The sequence below is a fragment of the Xiphias gladius genome, chromosome 18, assembly GCF_016859285.1.
Source record: "Xiphias gladius isolate SHS-SW01 ecotype Sanya breed wild chromosome 18, ASM1685928v1, whole genome shotgun sequence".
NCBI lineage: Eukaryota > Metazoa > Chordata > Actinopteri > Istiophoriformes > Xiphiidae > Xiphias > Xiphias gladius.
In genome coordinates, this window is record NC_053417.1 from 11991502 (window position 1) to 12010310 (window position 18809).

General features: G+C 40.2%; 1 protein-coding gene across 1 annotated transcript in view; it reads left to right on the forward strand.

Moving 5' to 3' along the window:
- phactr3a (phosphatase and actin regulator 3a) overlaps window positions 1-18809 on the forward strand; it is a 34093-nt gene that overhangs the window by 3230 nt on the left and 12054 nt on the right. The window contains exons 2-3 of the mRNA XM_040151661.1: window positions 16511-16675; window positions 18527-18694. Coding sequence (XP_040007595.1) covers window positions 16511-16675; window positions 18527-18694 — 333 coding nt within the window. The remainder of the gene's footprint in view (window positions 1-16510; window positions 16676-18526; window positions 18695-18809) is intronic.

Sequence of the window (18809 nt, forward strand, 5' to 3'; positions counted from 1 at the left end):
ATGATACCTGGATAATCCTCTCAGGTCTGACATCAGAAGAATCTCTGAGGATTGCAGGTATAAGTTGTGTAATGTATGTACGCATTTAAGCGTACATACATTTATACTAATGAAACTGGACGTTCTTTTCTTACATCAAGCCCCTGTCTTTTAATACTCAGAGCATCTGAGTTAGTGAAGCAAGTCCCTTTGTTCAGTAGGAAAGGAAAGTTAAAGTTGAAGAAGCCACAACATGGAGGTGTTAGAGGTCTGATATGAAGACTTAGGTTGAGGGAGAGGGTAGTGCAGCACCTGAACAAATGAAGAAAAAAAAAAACCTTACAAGGAGAGTCTTAATGCCAGCCTGGTGCTGACAGGCAGGGAACTAGCAGAATGTTTTTTGTCCACCTGTAACGAGGCGTTCAAGTACCCTCAACAGTGTGGAAGAGAGAGATAAAGAAAAGCTGTAAGTAGTGCAGTATTTGGTGTGGCTTTTCACTGCTGTTGTGTTTTGGTTAGATGGATCACAGTGTTTATCCTTGAGCTCTGTTGGATTTCAGGCTGGTTAGGGCACAAAGCACACTAGTAGAGTCAGACTGAAAAAGCAGATGTCGGCTATCTATCTATCTATGTATCTATCTATTTAGCTAGCTATCAGTTTTTCTGATTGATTTTCAACATCCTCTAGAGTTCAGAGACACGGTGCGAACCTGTTGCATTCAGCTTAGGATCATGCTGCTGTGTAAAGTGGATAAAACAGCAGTGAGCTCCACGATGACTGAAAAGTGAGATGTTTAAGTCTAGAAAAGTGAGAACAAGTGAGAATCGGACACCAGAAAATAATTCCTCTCTTACCGTTCAAGTCCGTAAAGATCTCAGGATGACATCACACTGTCTATGTTTGGCCAGGTCATCAGTATTACTACACAATAAATTCCCCTCAACACATTCAAATAAACTATACCAAAAAAGTTTAAGGGGACTATTTAAAGGGATCTCTCAAATACAGTAAAGTCAAGTTACACTAATATTTGTTTCTGTTTGGATAACATTCTTCCTATGTTGCCTTGGAAAGACCATGCAACATAGTAAGCATAGTTAACAGATCTTTACAGATTGAGGTGGGCTTGAACTTGGATTGGTATTGTCGGACAAATACTGATTTTAATATTTAATAGGGCTCCATAATGTATAGGCTATAGCACTGTTAGGTTGTAATTTGAATGAAATGTACTCTCATTAGAGCTGAAACAATGAGTTGGTCCGTTGATTAGTTGAAAATTAACTGAAACCTATTTGATAACTGATAAATTGCTTGAGTCATTTTTCAAGCAGAAACTCCTAAAATTCACTGGTTCCAGCTTCCTGACTGTCAGGATTTGCTGATTTACTATTCTGCATCATTGTAAACTGAGAATATTTGTGTTCTGGACTGTTGTAGGGTCAAAACAAGACATATGAAGACATCACCTTTGACTCTCCAATGGGCATTTATCAATATTTCATGAGTTTTTTTAGAGAACTAACAATTTATTTTCCCAGTAAATAATCAACGGATGAATTGATAATGAAAACAATCATTAGATGCAGCCCTAATTCTCACAGTGAATTTTGGAGCTTCCTATTTATACTCACTGGCCGATTACTCGTGTGACTCAACCTGTATTAACAAGCAAATGTCTGTCAGTTTTCTGTTTTTGAATTATTTTTTAGCTGTCATCTAGGAGAAAACAATAACACACAACACATCGGGCGACATGCACACAAAAAAGCATCAGTATCATGGTAGACAGTTCGGATATACTGTATAGCTTGATTTGCTCTCCAGAAGAACCACCTGCACCTACAGTGCACCAAGCTCCCCCTAATTAAGTCCTTACTTCCCATTTTCAGTAGCGGAGCTGTAATCCACGCCACAGTCACGACTCATTCGTCATGGTCAGCCTTAAGGGACTGTGAGTCAGTCAAGGACACCTGTTAGTAGTAGCCACTGGAGAGCTATTCATTTCTCTCCTCCTTGATGCGCAGGGGTCCCCACAGAGGCCAAGAAGAAACACTAAGCCATTTAGAGTCTGAGAGTAGCTTCCTGGTTGCCTCACAAAATATCTGCTCTTACCATCATGAAATTTTTACTCTTGTTTATTATTAATTGATGTAGTTGAGACTGTTGGAAGCAAATCTTCCAAAAGGAATGACTGTGTATTTTAAAGCTGGCAGTTTGAGCTAGTGATACATATCTTTCAGTCCATTGCCACAAGCACTGGCTCATTCAGTCATTTTATACCGTAGTTTACTATACTTGGTAAGGGTGGGTGATATGAATAAAAATGTACTATCACAGTATATGTTATTTTATATCATAATAGTCATTTATAAAAGTGGGTACATCTGAATGAATTAATTCATTCATCGGCACAAGGGGCCAATGAATGGACTGATGAGGTATCAATATGACGTGGCCTTCACAGTCATGAGCTCTCAACCAAACCGAACTCCTACTGTATATGGGAGATTTTAAGGTGACATATTAGCTTTCTCCACAAGTGAGGGATCATCTGTTAGAATAATGGTGTCCATCATTCTCAAAAAGTTCATTAGATTTGTAGAATCTATGCCAAGAAGCATTGAAGCTGTTCTTATTGTTAAACTGCTAAAATAACCAGTTTTTGGCGAATACAGTGGATGAAACACTTGGAAAATCAAGGCTCATCATCACATTGATGCTAAATAAATAAGTTTATTATCTCCATAAAGCAGAACTGCTCACTGATTTGCAACACTGCCCACAATGGCCGAATTCACCCTGAGATATCACCAGAATAATTTCCTTTGAAGAAATGTTATAGCAATATCTCTACTAGAAGACAAATCTCTTTTTCATTGCCTCATTTCCTCATTCATTATTTCCACTATTTATCATTTAGTGATTTTATATTTTTCAATGAATCAGTCATTTGTTTTAGTATATAAAATGCCTATAATGAAAAAAATAAGTTTTAACATTTCTTGTTTTGTCAGATAAATAGTCCGAAACCAAAAAACATTAAATTTCAATGATATAGTAAAACAGAAAAGCAGAAAATCCTCCCATTTTATTAGCTTGAATCAGTGAACATTTGGCATTTATGCTTCATACATGACTTCAATTTTAAATTGTTCCAGATTTATTTTCTGTCAGTCAATCGTGCCAGCTCTACTCATGTTGTATAAATATTCCTATCGCCCAACTCTGCCCGTAATGAATTGTGAAGTTTGCCACAGAGTCTTGTGTCCAAATAAAATAAATGATGGTGAGAATTACTGTAATATGATACAGCATTCATATAAACATAAACACCCCTTAGTTATCAGCTAATAGTTGTCCCTACTCTAAATCAAAAGAGGCCATAAAGAGAAGCCATGTTAGTTTTAACGTAAAAAAATTCTTCCTTTCTCCTGTCGGTCTATAACATAACTGGATATTGTGCTAAATGTACTGTCACATTGTGAATCCCTGACCGATGAATAGTGATTCGGCGTAAGCTGCACCTGTTGAGCTCTGCTCTTTGTGGCAGCCTTCACTGTCTTTCTCTGTCGCCCATGAAAACGGAGCACAAAAAAGACGACAACAACAAAAGCCCTACATCATGCCTGCTTCCTGTGGTTGCGGGAACAGATTAGGAATTTGACAGTGTTTGAGCCATTTGTTGCTGCGGCTTTTCTCTGCGTGCGTACACCTGTGTGTTTTTTCCATGCGCATCAATGTGTGGATTGATCTGCCGGAGAACTGGCCCATCCGTGTAGACTCATACAATTAAAAAAAAAATCACAAAATCACTGCTGGAATATGACAGAACCAGACAGTCAGGCAGCTGTAAAGACAGCTCTTGGAGAACAGAGAACAAATACCAGAGCAGCCCTGAACGCCTGTCAGAGATCCCAGCGTAAAGGCACTATGTAATGGAGCTATTTAGCCTCCAAAGGCTAAGGTTAAATGGAGTTCAGGAAGTTGTATGCACAATGGTGTGAAGGTTAAAGAGCTAAGAGAGGAAACTCCTCTGGGCATCAAGTCTGTGAAACAGTGGAAACACATTTTAGAGGAAAGGAAAAGAAACGAAGCTGGAGAGAAAAGGAAAGGAGACTTATTAGTAAAGCAGAGAGGAGCTGGAGGAAAGGGAGACTGTGCAAGGAGAGAAAGAGATGAGGATGCAGCGGCCTTCGTTTAAAGAAAGCCAAGAAGTTGTCATAATTGCAAACTGGCTACGGTGAGATGATGGATTGTCTAGAGGAGACCATTAACAAAGAGGCAGTAGCTGTGTGGGTCTCATTTGGAAAGCTTCTGACAGTTTTCCAAAGATCTTATGTAGACCTTAAAGTGATAGTTAAATCAAGAATACAATATTCTTCTTTTTAGCTTGATCATTATGATTTTTTTTTAATCTCAAGGATTTTCCTCTTTTCCCCGCCTTGCTAATTGCCTCAGTCCGTTTTTACGTGCTTCACCCCATTTCTACACAATCATATATATTTTAAAAAAAAATTAATTTCTTGCTTCCAGACAGCCATTCGTTCCAATACACATATGAGAACCAAGTTGCAGAGACTTGAAAGCTGCTTGAGATGGATCAGTTGTCATGGGGAACATTTGGTTCATTAGGTACGCTAGGTACCATAAGTTGTAAACAGGTACTCCACTGGAAACTCTTATCGGTGCATGCAGTGAAGCTCTGACATGTGAGATTTACACGAGACTCATCTGCCTTAAGATATTTAGTCAGAAAATTAGACCTGATGAAAGACAAACAATAAGCAAACACTGACATCTCTCTATTATTTTTTGGTCAGTCGACTTAAACAATCAAGCAATTTTTACAGCGTTTGTAGATTAACTTTCTATTAATTGACTCTTAACAGTCAAATTGCGAACCAAAACAGGGATCTGAAAGATGCTGTAAAGCTCCATCGAGCTGAGGGGTGATAATTCTGTGTGGGTTCATTATTACATGGAGCTCTTTTCACACTCAAGCAGTCATGTGATTCATCGGTACTATCAAAATAGTGACTACAGCCGCTTTAAGTAAGGCTGTATAACAAAAAACAAAACATATCTTATAAGTAAAGAAAGTCCTATTTATCTTCTTGCTCCCACCTCTCCAAGGTCAATAAGTTTGTAACATCCACAGTAGCACTCCCAGTATCATAGATCGATGTAATGTGTCCTCACACCTGTTTGTAGCCGCAGTGTCCGTCTCTGCTAACCAACCTGCCAGATTCAGTCAGAGATAGATGAAGAGGGCAGAGGGGGGTCCCGGGCACCATCACAGATAAATGCTCCTGTCTGGGACAGAGAAACATTGCAGGCAGACAGGAAGGAGGCACAGATTATAGAGGGAGTGAGAAAGATAGAAAAGGGAACCTGCGGCAGGTAAAGCTTGTGTGCCTAAGTTGGGAGAGGTATGATGTTTCCGCAAGCTGACAGACTTCGAAACACAACAGAGATGAGGGGAGTGGGGTGAGGCCTTCCACAGAGTGACTGTTTGATAGGCACTTACACTACAGTCTTATTGAACATCTCCGCCAGTGCCTCTCAGGAGATGGTAAATGAAATGCATAGCCAGATCAGATAACTGTACTAGAAGGAAAACAGTCATGAAAGGGAAATGAATCGAAGCTTTTCATTGTGTTGCTGGACTGCATGTGAGGTAAAAAGAGTCTCTAGGATAGAATCAACCAAAGCCAAATACAACAACATTTAAAGCCTAGATGGGCCTTTGTACAAATACGTTATACAGTTAGACACATACACAAAAAAACCCCACTAAATGTAAAATTTGAAATACAATGAAAATGCCATCAAAAAACACCTACTGAAAGTTTCATGACTTGATCACAATTACAAACAGTTTCAGCTTGAACCTGTTTTGAGTTCTGTGGGTAAGAAGTTCCACATATTGATCCGCCAAGACATCTGTCCAAAGGAGCAATAAATCTGGTGCTGGTCACCCACCCAGCGGTCTGAATGTACCCTTTTTTTCCCGTCTGAAAATCGCTAAAATTTACCAGGATGGCAATCTCGGTTAATGATCCTTAAATGAATACTGCATATATGTGGCCTCATGGGATGATTTGAGTTCACTATATAGGGTAAAATAATTCTGTCTGACCCACAGTCAAAAACCCCCAAATATTCATTTCACAGTCACACAATGAGAAAATCTGCAGTAATGGTAGATTACAATTTATAACTTCATGATAATTTCGCTCCACCACTGACTGTTGAATTGTCACATAACTATAGTTTTGCTAACTGTAATCAAATAGTTAACTGATAGAAATTTAATCTATAACTATTTTTAACTAATCTATTAATTATTTCAGTCAATTGTCAGGCAAAAATGCTGATCTCTTTATTTCCTGTGTTCTTTGTTACTGTAGATTAAGTATCGTTGGGCTCTGAGCTGCTGGACAGACAAACCAAGCAATTTGAAGATGTCACCTTGGGTTCTGGGAACTTGTGTCTAGAATTTTGTGACATTCATGGACTAAACGAATAATTGATTAATTGAGAAAATAATCAGCAGATTAACTGATAACGAAAACAACCATTAGCTGCAGCCCTACTGTGGTGAACACACTATCTAGTTCACAAGTGACAATTGCAGACACAGCCTTCTATTTCCATTACAATGTCAGATTTTTGAGGGATCTATAATGGATAATTTTACAACAAGAATTTCAAACACACACATAAAATGGTGAAAAGGAACTATATTGTGCTAGAGTGTGAATAGGGAGTGAATCTGGACTTGAGTTTTTGTTGTATTATAGCAGAGTGTGTCTCAGCACCATGGACAGCACCAGCCTTTGCATCGCAGCAGGCTGCTGAACCGAGCAGAGCCGTGTACTGTGTGCTGATAAGTCTGTCCTGGATCCCCGATGCCTCGACTCACCCAGGCTCTTGATCTGCTGGGAAAGAGGTCCGGCAATTTTTTGCACCAATGACACATTAATGAGGAAAGCATATTGTGCAGATGCAGGCATAAATTCCATTTAATTTAATCATCCCATACATCCATGTAAGCCAAAAGTTCCATTCCAATCCAATTATAACTGCTATTAGACCTGTGGCCAAGCCTGTAGTACAGAGTTTGTGGTCATTATTGATGAGTTAGTGGCTTTTGCAACTTCTTCGCCAACACTGATTCATCCTGATTCAAACCTGTTTGACTACCAGATGATGTCTTTTTCCCCGCGGCAGCGTCCCTCTGACACGGCGCAACTGCAGCTTGTGTGGTCACACAAGTGAATGTGTTTAACTAACTGGGCAAAATCTTTTGTAGACACTTTTCCTGTCTGCTATCAGTCCCGAACAGCTCCAACAGAAGATTTGACTGTACGACTGACTCATTTTTGATCCAATTAGACCAAAGCAATTTTCAAAACAGCAACATTTTTTCTGTTTATATCGTTTCAGGCAAGATATGGAAAAACTAGCTTGTAATGTTCTGGATCTACTTGTTGTTTTCATTCAGTTATATTACAAATCTAAAATCAAAGGGGGAGCAGGACACTATCTTTAACTTACTAAGGCCATAGATTTAACTGCTGTCAGGACAATAGTAATATCATTGTAACATACGTACAGTATTTCCTACCTCCATCTCTCTATAGAACCAACAGGAAGTGTATTTGTTTGACCTCATGTCCTCAGTATGTCTTCCATGATACACATGAGATGGCTATTGACACTGTTGTTACATGATCTAATGACAAATACGACCATGCATGGAACGTCTGGCCTGTTTTAGTATATCCATATATCCGTGACAAATGAGGTTACTGGACAGTTAGTGCACTGACTCGTGTCTGAACAGTCTGGCGTCACAAAATGAGCTGTTGGCCACTGTTCATCCTTCCGGCACATGGGATAAAGGCAGCTTTTCGGACAATAACATGGTGAAAAATGCCATGCTTTTTTTTAAACTCAATTTTGTGTTTTCCTTGAGGAGTAGCAACTTTACACACGCTACCGTACAGTAGGGCTCCCTGTTCCTGTTCCAGCTACTACCACTCAGGCTGTTACAACAAGTTGTTTTTAATAGGCCCAAGCTGTCCCACGCTTGCATTGCGGCACACTTAAGGGAATCCAAAAATGAGTGGCAACCTTGCTGTGGGAACTTGTTTGGAGATCACATTGCTAACAGTGGTGATTTGTACTCTTCCCTCTGCGCACATCCCACTGTCTTTCCTGCCTGGAGACCACGATGTGTTCTCCTCCCTGCGGAGCCATGCGAGTGGAAGTGAGCCATCAGCTTCTGTATGAAGTGTAGACAGAAAAAACATGTACGCAAACACCCATGTACTTGCATTCCTTGTGGGTGCAGTGAGTATTTGTCTCATACGCTCTCCCTCCCTCTCTCATGCACACGCTCAGTATGCTTTATATAAATTTTGCCGGACATTGACCTAAATCAGAGGTAATAACAGGAATAAATTACACACCATCGCTCACCCACCTGACTCTGATACTGGAGTCTATAACTAGCCTCGTTGACAGAAAACACCCATGCCTCGTTGCAGACCCATGGCTGGCTCAGCTGTGCAGAAACCTTGAGAGAGACTGCTCACATTTACATTTGCTCTTATCTCGAGTAATTAAAAAACAGACTGACTGAGTGAGTGGGAGTTCAAGATAGTGTTCAAGGACACTTTTAAAACTGTTGATAGACACACTGGCTGCTGCAGGATTGAAGTTATGACCTTTTTGTTCCTGGGAAAGTCTTTCTAAACACGAGGCCGCCTGCCACTTTTTAGTCTGCAGGGTCTAAAAGTGTAATTATATAATCAAACCATCTCTGTCAAGAGGCGAATATTTTGCAAGCGGCACTTTTGAATACGCAAAAGGAGCTGAATGAGTCAATATTAATATTGCAGTTTGTTAGATTAATGTGATAGGCAGCGGGAGCAGCCCTAGGTATGAAGGGTGAACCAAGACTTCCATTACTCGATTAGAGGAAGCTTTTAAATGGAATAGGATGAGATTTCTTATAATGGGAACGTAGCCCAAAACTTAAACTATGTACTGGAAGTCTTTCTGGACACAGTCAGGGTCTTCTTCTTCCTCTGGTGGTTGTTGTTGGGAGAGCAGGTTGAATAATATTTTTATCGACATATATTTGAAAACAACATATAAACCATAGGTTAATCAATGCCCAAAACCCAACTTAAACATACAAACACATGGCCTCGCACACTCACACATACATACACAGCCGGGGGAGGGGTACAAGTAAATAAGAGAGGTTCTTCTTCTTCAAGAACAAAAGAAAGAAAAGACCAAATCAATATATCCATACAAATGCGGTCAAATTGAATCCAGATATTGTAAAAAAAGGATCCCAAGATTCTTCCCATTTATGCTGATATTTTAAATTATTAGATCCCAGTTTCTCCATGTGGATAACTGAAACAAGCTCATGCAACCAGTTTCCGAAGCATGGCGGAGTTGGTGCCTTCTAATCCTTGAGAATCGGTTTTTTGTTTGTTGATTTCTAGTACCATGCCCTTCAATTGAGCTGTTTGAATGTGTGAAGGGAGAATTAAAGAGTCCTCTGAGCATCCAAAGAGAGCTGAATCCCGGGCAGGAGAGAGAGTCCAGTGGTAAACCCCAGAAAAAAAGAAAAAGATCCTTGACCAGAATGGACAGTAGGAGGGCAGGTTGGAGTGACATTTGCCAAGGCTCGCCCTATTGTGTCGGTGAAAAGCAGTTTAAACAGGAGAATTTTTGACCCACTGTGTGAATGGGATGGCTGCAGTGAGGATTTCACAGTTGGTCAAAGGTAGCCCATCATGTGTGTGTCTGGGCATTATCATCCATATTTTGAATAGTTCTGTATAATCGGTGGTACCTATTTTCAACATTAGTGGTCAATTCCTGTCTAGGCCAACAACCATATAAAAACGTTTGAAGAGCGTAAACCTTCACCATTGTTTTGCAGTTCTTAAACTTGTTGTTATTCAGTCCTACTACATTTCATATGAAATATTTTGTTTCTTAACCCAACAATCAAAAACTACTTACAAATTTTAAAAAAATACTTACTTATACTTTACATACTTAAATGCCCAGAAACTTTTTGGTTATTTCATGTTAGATTTCTGTATTTGTGTTTTTGTTTATGTGCTTCTTGCTGCTTTAAAGTGGCCAAGGCTCAGTTGCCAAAAGGTGGTGTCATGCAATCATTTGCACCAATCACAGTTTAGTCATATTTAAGTCAAAACATGATGTCTCTTCGTGTCTTGTTTTCTTGTGTTTCCAGCGCTGTCGATTAAATCTGATCAAAACAAGCCCATCAGGTCTTAAAGAAGCAGATTAGCTGAGTTTTTGACTGCGAAACTGTTATTAAATAATAACTATATATTTATGTTTTCAAACTTTAACTTTGATTCTTGCTTATTCAGTCATGAACATAGTTATGGATGATAATATTAAAGATAAATATTAAAGATTTCAGGGGCTTTAAAAATTTACACAAAAACAAAGGGATTATTGATGAACTTTTGTAAGATTCTATCAACATTTGAGATATTTCTCAGATATTGAGCTTTGAAGCTTTAGAATTATTTGGGGTAAATGAAGATGTTTTAGTTTTTTGTTTTAAAGAGGTATTATAGTGTTATAGTATTGCACTATAGTTGGCAGACTTATGAGGAAAAGAATGGTCAATTACGGAACAGAGGATGGGATATCCTGACTATTATTCACTAGTATGATTCAAGCTCCAAAAACATTTTGTGTCTTCACCGTGTAGTTTGTAAGACTGTTCGTTAAAAAATGTATTGTTCCCAAGGTGAACTCACTTAAACCTTATAATGTCACAACGGGAGATTTTTTCATACATGAACAAGTGCCCCCCCAAGCCACAGAAGACATTATATGACTATTTTCACAGGCTGAGTAGTACTAACTGATCTCGTTATATAAAATGAGGGGAGTGCCACTTTAATATTAAAGACTTTTTTTGTTTTGTAGTATTATGTCACACAGATATCAGTATGTACTCGCTGACAGCTGATGCAACCATTTCAGTCCTGACAAAACAGTCATAAAGAATCTTCTAGCAATCACCACCAAAATCAAATCAATTTGTACTCGATGCTGCATCTACGTGCCCAATTTCATGAAAATCTAAACTCACCAGTGAAACCAGACAAACAGCCTTTAATCAGAAACTAAGAATGAACTAGATTTGTAATCCTCCTTGTTGATGCTGCAGCAAAGGCTTACACGTGAAGCCACCCACTAGTCCCCATTCTCAACACCAACATATGGTAACAAACAAGGGCCTCAGGCACTTCCTATTGGCTGATGGCCTCGCTGACATCATTTCACCCTCTTGATGCCAGTAGCTCCACACCCTGGAGTTTCACACTTGGGCTGTAATCACTTTGATGATCTGGAGTCTTGACCTTTGCATAGTCATGCAGCCTTACACCATGATATCCCGTCTTCTCAGAAATGAGCTTCATTCACATACAAATTACAGTACACAACATCCACGTGAGGATGAGTCATCATAACACATTTGCCTAGGAAACACAGCTAGTTTTGGTTTGTTTAGACCAGAAGGTATTTATTATAGCTAATATGGACCACTCAGTAGGGTGTACATTGTGTTTTTTTCCCTTTAATGTTAATAATTTAATTCAGCACAATTGTAAAATGAGAATGTTGTACTCCAGATTGGGTTTTCATTTCCCCTCCTAATGAAGTACATTGTTGTATGAAAAATGTAAATGGATAAACATGAGAAAAAACCCCAGAAAAACAAGGACATGACCTCAGTTTCTACAGTGGTGGTTATGGTCATTTACCCAAGGAATTTAAGGTTGCAGAATTGTCCAAAAATGCATTTTTAATGAAACTATGCTGGAGAGAAAAAAACCATTGTTTACTCATCAGTAAATTTATTTTTGTAATGTTTACAGTAATTTTATTAATATGGTATTGTTGAAACACAGTTTAATGGGATGAGTATTGGTGATTGGATATTCAAATCTGTACATTGTGTAAATTTCTCCAGGGCAAGGTTAAGAGCAAGGACAAAATAAATCTGTCAGAAGAAAGAATGCTTTATGAAACAAGGCTTTCAAAAATTATTAATGCTTTGGTTGGGTGGACTTTGCTCTTTTTAGAGCCTGAATAGAGTCATTTTTTGTAGGTGTTCGTTATTCTCTCCACTTTTCCTTTGATAAATTGGTCTATAGCTGACCACTACAAGTCCTGGTCTCAGCCTGTCATTCTCAATCATACTCTTTTCATTTTATGTTGCTTTAGCCCTTTTGCTGCTCACTCTCTCCATGCGAGCTGTTAGCTGGGTGCCCTGACTGTGGCCGGGCCCCTGAGGCAATGGGGCTACAGACAGATGGCAGCACAGTTGTAAAGCCAGGGGGGTAAAAAGAGGAAGTTAGCTGGCGTGGCAGGCGTAAGGAGGTGGTCCATTCAAGGGCACTTTGTCAGTTGCCAGGGTGGAAGGAGCAGGCGGCTGGAGCAAGGAACCGAGGCTCTACGGGGACTGCAGAGATGATGGGAGTCAAGGGTCCGTCTAATGTTATTTATAGCTGTGATGAGACCACTTAAGCACACATAGGCAGTGTTTAGCAGGAGAGGCTGCACATTGATATATATTTTCTTGGTATTGGCTGTAGGTTTGGTCTAGAGGTGCTTGCAGCAGATAAACTATAGTAAGAGTCTACAGACATGCTAGCAGCAGTGTGAGGCTGTTTGAGCAAAATGCTAATGCTAGCATGGCAACACACCAACAATGACACTGCAAACATACTAATGTTCAGCAGATATGTTTACTGTGAGCAACATTTAGCCTAGTTTAGCATATTAGCATGCTAATATGCTAATATTTGCTAATAAACTCTAAATACAGAGTACAGTTAAGGCTGTTTATATTCTGAACTGATGCTGATCTTTTAATACAATAGAGAGAGCTTAAAAAACACAAGCTCACTCATTAGATCACTCTATCAGGTGATTCAGCAAACCAAGGCTTTGACCCTTACAACCTCAGGATATTATCGCTGATATTATCCTTCCTCTCAGTGTGAACCTCTTTCATTGCAAAATCTGAAAAAAGGTCAGAAACAGATTCAGAGTTGTATTCATTGCTCGCTCACATTCTTTGCCTTTGTGGTTGTCAGTATCACAGCAGAACAGAAAAGACTCCAAAAAATTGAGTGTTTGGCACTTAATTACTGACAAAGCACTACTTCAAAAGTTACCTTTCATTTTTTAGACTTCCTACATTTTAAGAGAAAAACATATTCCTGTTGGTTAGTTGCCACATTGGAGACTTGGGGGGGGCGTGCTCAGTGTGTACACGTGGGGAGAGATCTCATGCCCCTAAATGTGCTGACAAGCTGGTTAAGTGGGGTGTGGTCCCGGGTGGCACACAAACGTGCTCTGTTGTAGTTTTCTTGCCAATTCACATTATCATATTGTCTACTTTATTCCACTCTTAAATCATTTCAGAGTTCACACTGCAGGAGTGCAGTATAGAGTTTAGCAGTTGTAGTTTATATTTACCTGAATTCCTGAGGTGGTTCGTGATTTATATTATATTTTCTTTCGGGAAATTAATCTTTTATCTTGTGTGAAGCAGTGACGCCACCACCCCATTGGACTTACAGTCTGTGTAGACCTGTGTTGGAGAGAACTATGGCCAAACAGCCAATGAACTACTGTTCCACTGCTTCGGCATGACACATGGATTTAACAAATCCTATTTGCATTAGCATATTAATTTGAATCGCACATCATCGCCACATGGTCGATGTAGTCCATTCATGCTTATCTGACACACATTTCAATACATCCTCATCCAGCGGATAAAAGAAATCTCCATGTGCATGCATGAGTTTTCCCCTAATTCCTGCTTTCTACCCAGACTCCTGTCATTTTCTCTGACCAACCAGCCCTTCTATGAAAAATGAAGTTACTTGATATGCATTATAAATAGCTGCTCTGTGATTGGACGAGGCCAGATTCTCCTGCAAGTTCTTCCGTATAGCAACAGCCCCCTCCCATCTCTCCTTCTCGCCTCTTATCCCTGGAATCCCCCCCCCTTCTGATCTTCTTCCCTCTTTCAAAATGCAGACAGATTTCGTCCTCCATGTGGCTTCACCCCCTACCCACAATGCACTGGGTGCTGCCACTGGCTTTAGATGTGGCAGGCAGTGTCTGTGTAGGGGGCTCCTCTCCTCTCTCCTCTTTCCTCCTCTCCTCCAAGCTACAGACTGACTCGCCCCTCCCGCTGGCTCACACTGCTGCGGCAGCATCTGGATATGGTCGCCATGGCAACAGCAGCGGGCCTGACCCCACTTCCTCTCTCTCTCTTTCTCTCCTTCTCCACACACACACACACACACACACACACACACACACAAACTCTCTCTCTCTCTCCCTCTCACACAGACGCCTCTGCCCCTCCTACTCCCCCTCTCCTTCTCTTAAGCTTTTTTTTTCTCTGTGCGACTGGGTGCGTTTCCTTCAAGCTTGACCTGGATTCTGCGTGCGGCGCCTCGTCTACCACGCTGAATGTGTGACAGTAGTGATGACGACACAGTGAGACTGGGGCACATGGTCAACTGACCTGTTTCCAGGAACTTTTAGGGTCAAACTCCAAACTGGAAATGACCCCTTTTCATCTTGTCTATTCTCCTTTACTTCTCTTGTTTTCTGTCATACCATACTTTTCCTTTCTTTTTCTTTCTGTTTCTGTTCCTCTTGCCTGCTTGCAGCCCCCTTTTGTCTCACGACCACCTTTTCTTTCCTTGTTTCTCACTTCCTTTTCCTTTTGCCAACACCTTTCCTGTCCTTTTCCTCTGTTCTCCTTGTTTCCTCTCTCCTTTCCTCTCTTTCCTTGTCTCTCTTCTCCTCCCCTTATCACTACCACAATCCTCTTTCTTCTCCCTACCCATGTGCTTCAGGGAAGAAGCAAGGGTCTGCAAAAAAGCATGAAAAGGAGTCAGCTGTATCCTCCCTCCTCCATCACTGTACTCCACATCACACCTCGAGCCACTCTGCAAATCCCCCCCTTTCTCTCTCCAACCTCCCCCATCACAAATCCTTGCCTCCTCCTCAGCTGAATATTTGAACAAAGATATCAGCCTCCTTAAGGCAGATATTGCTCCGTTTTTGTCACATTGACGTATGTAGCTCTTAAATACATGGCATTTATTGTGCATTTCCTCTTTCTCGGCCCTCTTTGTGACTACATGTGAGCAATCCTGCAGCAATGTGCGCACATGGATCTGTAGACCCACACTTTGCTTGATATGAGTCACAGTCATCATTCACTGAAATACAAGTTTCCTGTAAAGAGAAAAACGGGGCTCTCTGTACAGTACAGTAAATGTAATGGCTATAACAACAGATGAATTAATATCATGCACTGTACTCTTTATAGAATACTGGATACTCCTTCATTTGTTTTTATTCCTTTTATCTGAAACATAATTTGTATGTGAAACGATTTTAATCTCACCTTAATGCAGTTTCGTTTTAGTGATTGTTGTTGAGACTATTTTCTGCATACTTTCTTTTGGGTATTTTTTTTAATGCAATGCTTTTTGTTTTATTGTATCATTTTCATTGTTAACCCTTTCTTTTGCAGTATCAGCTTACTTATGTTCTCATGGTCTGGTGTGTACTACCCTCGTACCTACGTGTGCTTTTAAATTGCCTTGTGTTTTTATTTTCATTTTATTTGGACCCCTGGAAGATCAGTAAGCACTTTGTGGAGGCTAATGGGGATCAAAAAAACATACATGCATCTGTGGCATTTTGGAACGTACTGCAGAGATATTTGCACCTCCTGAAAACACTGATCACTATGGGGACATATGTTGTGTGAGAGCTGGGACAGATAATATAATTTCCTTTAGCAGTGCAGCAGTATATTAGTAAAAAATAAGGCTGACACATTAAAACAATCAGCCCTGTTTTACTGTTTCTGGGAAAGCAGCAAGGCTGGCACACCTGTTGGTGTCCAGGGAAAGGCTTAGTCTTATGAGCCTCTCCATGTCTGTGGGCTCTCATGTTCCCTCCAGATTTCGACTAGAGATATTTATTATGATACAAGACGTATGGCTCGGACAGACGGGATTCACAGGAAAATAACAGCCGTGAGGGAATGTGCTTTGATCAAATTAATCTTTCTAATTCAATCTGTTCACAGCACTTGAAGTCCATCATGGTTTATTCAGGAAGGTGAGCATACTAATTGTGTTCTGCCTTCACTCTCCCTCTTTCTCTCTCCCTTCACCTACTTTTGTACGTTTGGTGGTTTTTTCTTCATCCCTGTATCCCCTCCTCCACACTGCAACGCACTCCCCTCTGCCCTCTCTTTGCCTTCTCCCCCTGCTTTTGATCCATCTCCTGTCCACACCCCCATCCACTCTTTCCTTACCCTATTTCATCCTCCTGTAACAACTCTCGGCTCCTCTCTGGGCTTCTCCACCATCTCCACTGTCTCTTCAGTAGCAGTGGTGGACCAGCAGAGGGTGCTGAGGACAGGCTGCCTGGTGACCGGGGTCCACACTCCACCCATCCGACGTAACAGCAAGCTGGCCACCCTGGGGCGCATCTTCAAGCCCTGGAAGTGGAGGAAAAAGAAAAATGAGAAACTCAAGCAGAGTTCCACAGGTACAATGCAGGGTGGTGGATGGAGCCTGTAGATTTTCAGGTTCCAGGATGCACTCACTCACATTTCTCCTCATCCCCTCTAATAAATTAAATTAGGGAGAGTTAATGAGAGGGTGCGGGTGAAAAGCTGTGGCAAGTAGACTTCTAACTGTTTGAATTTAGTCAGTCCTCATCATGTTATAATGACTCCAGGGAAGTGTTTTTTACATTGCACATTGTTGTGTCCACATAGATGTGCAACACAATATTGTGTACATATTTACATCAAAGAAGAAACAATCACTGCTTGCTGGTGTAGCGCTGACACATACCTTATGCCTGAGGTATACCTAATACCTAATTTTAATGATGCTGGATTGGGAGATAATTAATTTTTACGAGGGCTGGGGGATATGGTTGACATCAATCATAAAATCAATAAGAATATTTCACCATTATCAAAATATACCACAATATGGCCAATCAGATATTTAAAAAAAACAACCCTATTAAAGTTAAATGTTATGAACTATGTTTGTTTGTGCCTCTCATGTTATCATTACATTTGAGTCACAGAGCTAAGCATCTGAATTTCTGGTAGATAATTTCCCAGTGATCTTTAAAAAAAAAAGAAAAAGGTCAGGAGGTCTTTTAACAACACGTAACACTGTTTTGAAGGTATTACCAGAATATTCAAAGACTCCTCTAACCACCTGGAAGAAATCATATTATGTTTGGTACACAATGAAAAAGATTTTGACTTGTTTTTCAAGGTGCAACTAAGTTTCCTACCCAGGAAATCGGTAATGACACATCTACTTTTTGTACAAACCTGCCTTGAGTTTGGTTCACGATGTGCAATCTGAGCATTTCTGGCTACCGCCTTTGTTGGGATTAAGAAACAGAGCTGCCACTTGGGGAATTTGGTTAAAAAGGTTTTTATTGTGTAGCAAACAGAATATTTTTTCATCCAGGTGGTTAGAAGTAATTGATCTTTGAAATACCTTCAGAACATTGGACAAAGCTGCTAAACAACAGTCTAATACTTACTGTATTTTGTTAATCTTCTATTCTGCTTTCGTTAATGTGGACAACTGAATTTTGCGAAATTATAAAAGAATATGACCATATTGTATCAAATATCACTGAAAGCCTATAAACAGTAATTTTGAATTATTGCACAGTCACCTTGTGTTCCTGCTTTGTAATGCAGGCATCTACGGTACGTCTAGGATTAAATGCGTTGCACACAAGGCTAAATGTGATGCTCTTGCTGTAATGGATAGTGCTATGGAATCAAGGTGGCTTAAAGAGTGAATGTCATTTCGGGTAATCACAGTTGGTCACGTCAAAGGTCTGTTGCAGCGCCTGTCAGGCCGTCCCTCTATCATTTAGGCACCTGATCCATTTAAGAGTTAGATGCTGGAGCTGCCCCTTCGTAGGCAAATTTTCCCATGAAATCATATATGTTTATTTAAAATATTTACCAAAAAGATTTATTTTCATTCACATTATATCTATTCATAGAAAAGTGTATTTTCATAATGCACAAAGTGAAAATACATCCTCACAGCAATAAACCTAATAAAATAAGCCTTTCACTACTTATTTACATTTAACAGGTGATGCTCACAATGACGGAGATAAGATGGCCACAAAATGCCTTTTTTTAATTGTAACTACATTTAATGATTTGTCTGAATAAAGAGAAATAAAAAAAGAAGAGATTAAGCAACAGGAGGTACAGCATCGGTACCAGAAATGACCCTCTATTACCAGAGATAATTCACATGATTGCCACATAATCTCTTTTATCCACAACACAGAAATCATGACAGCTACACATACTTCTCTCCTCGTATCCTCTCACAGATGTAGCATTATCCAGCGGTCTTCTATGCCATGACCCATGCTCCCCCACCCAGGGCTGCTGCTCAGATGGTGCAGTTCTGCTTGGAGGATTTGGGGGACCTCTGAACCCAAACCTCACAGTCAGCAGTGTGGAATACCTTGGTCCTGAGGAGGAGCATCCCCCTTCAGGTAGGACAAACCTTTACTCTACTCAAGGTCAACCAATCAATAGACACTGTAGAGCTGCAAAAACAACAGATGAGGGAAAAAAAATGGATTGTGAAGCAGCTGGGTGTCTTCGCCT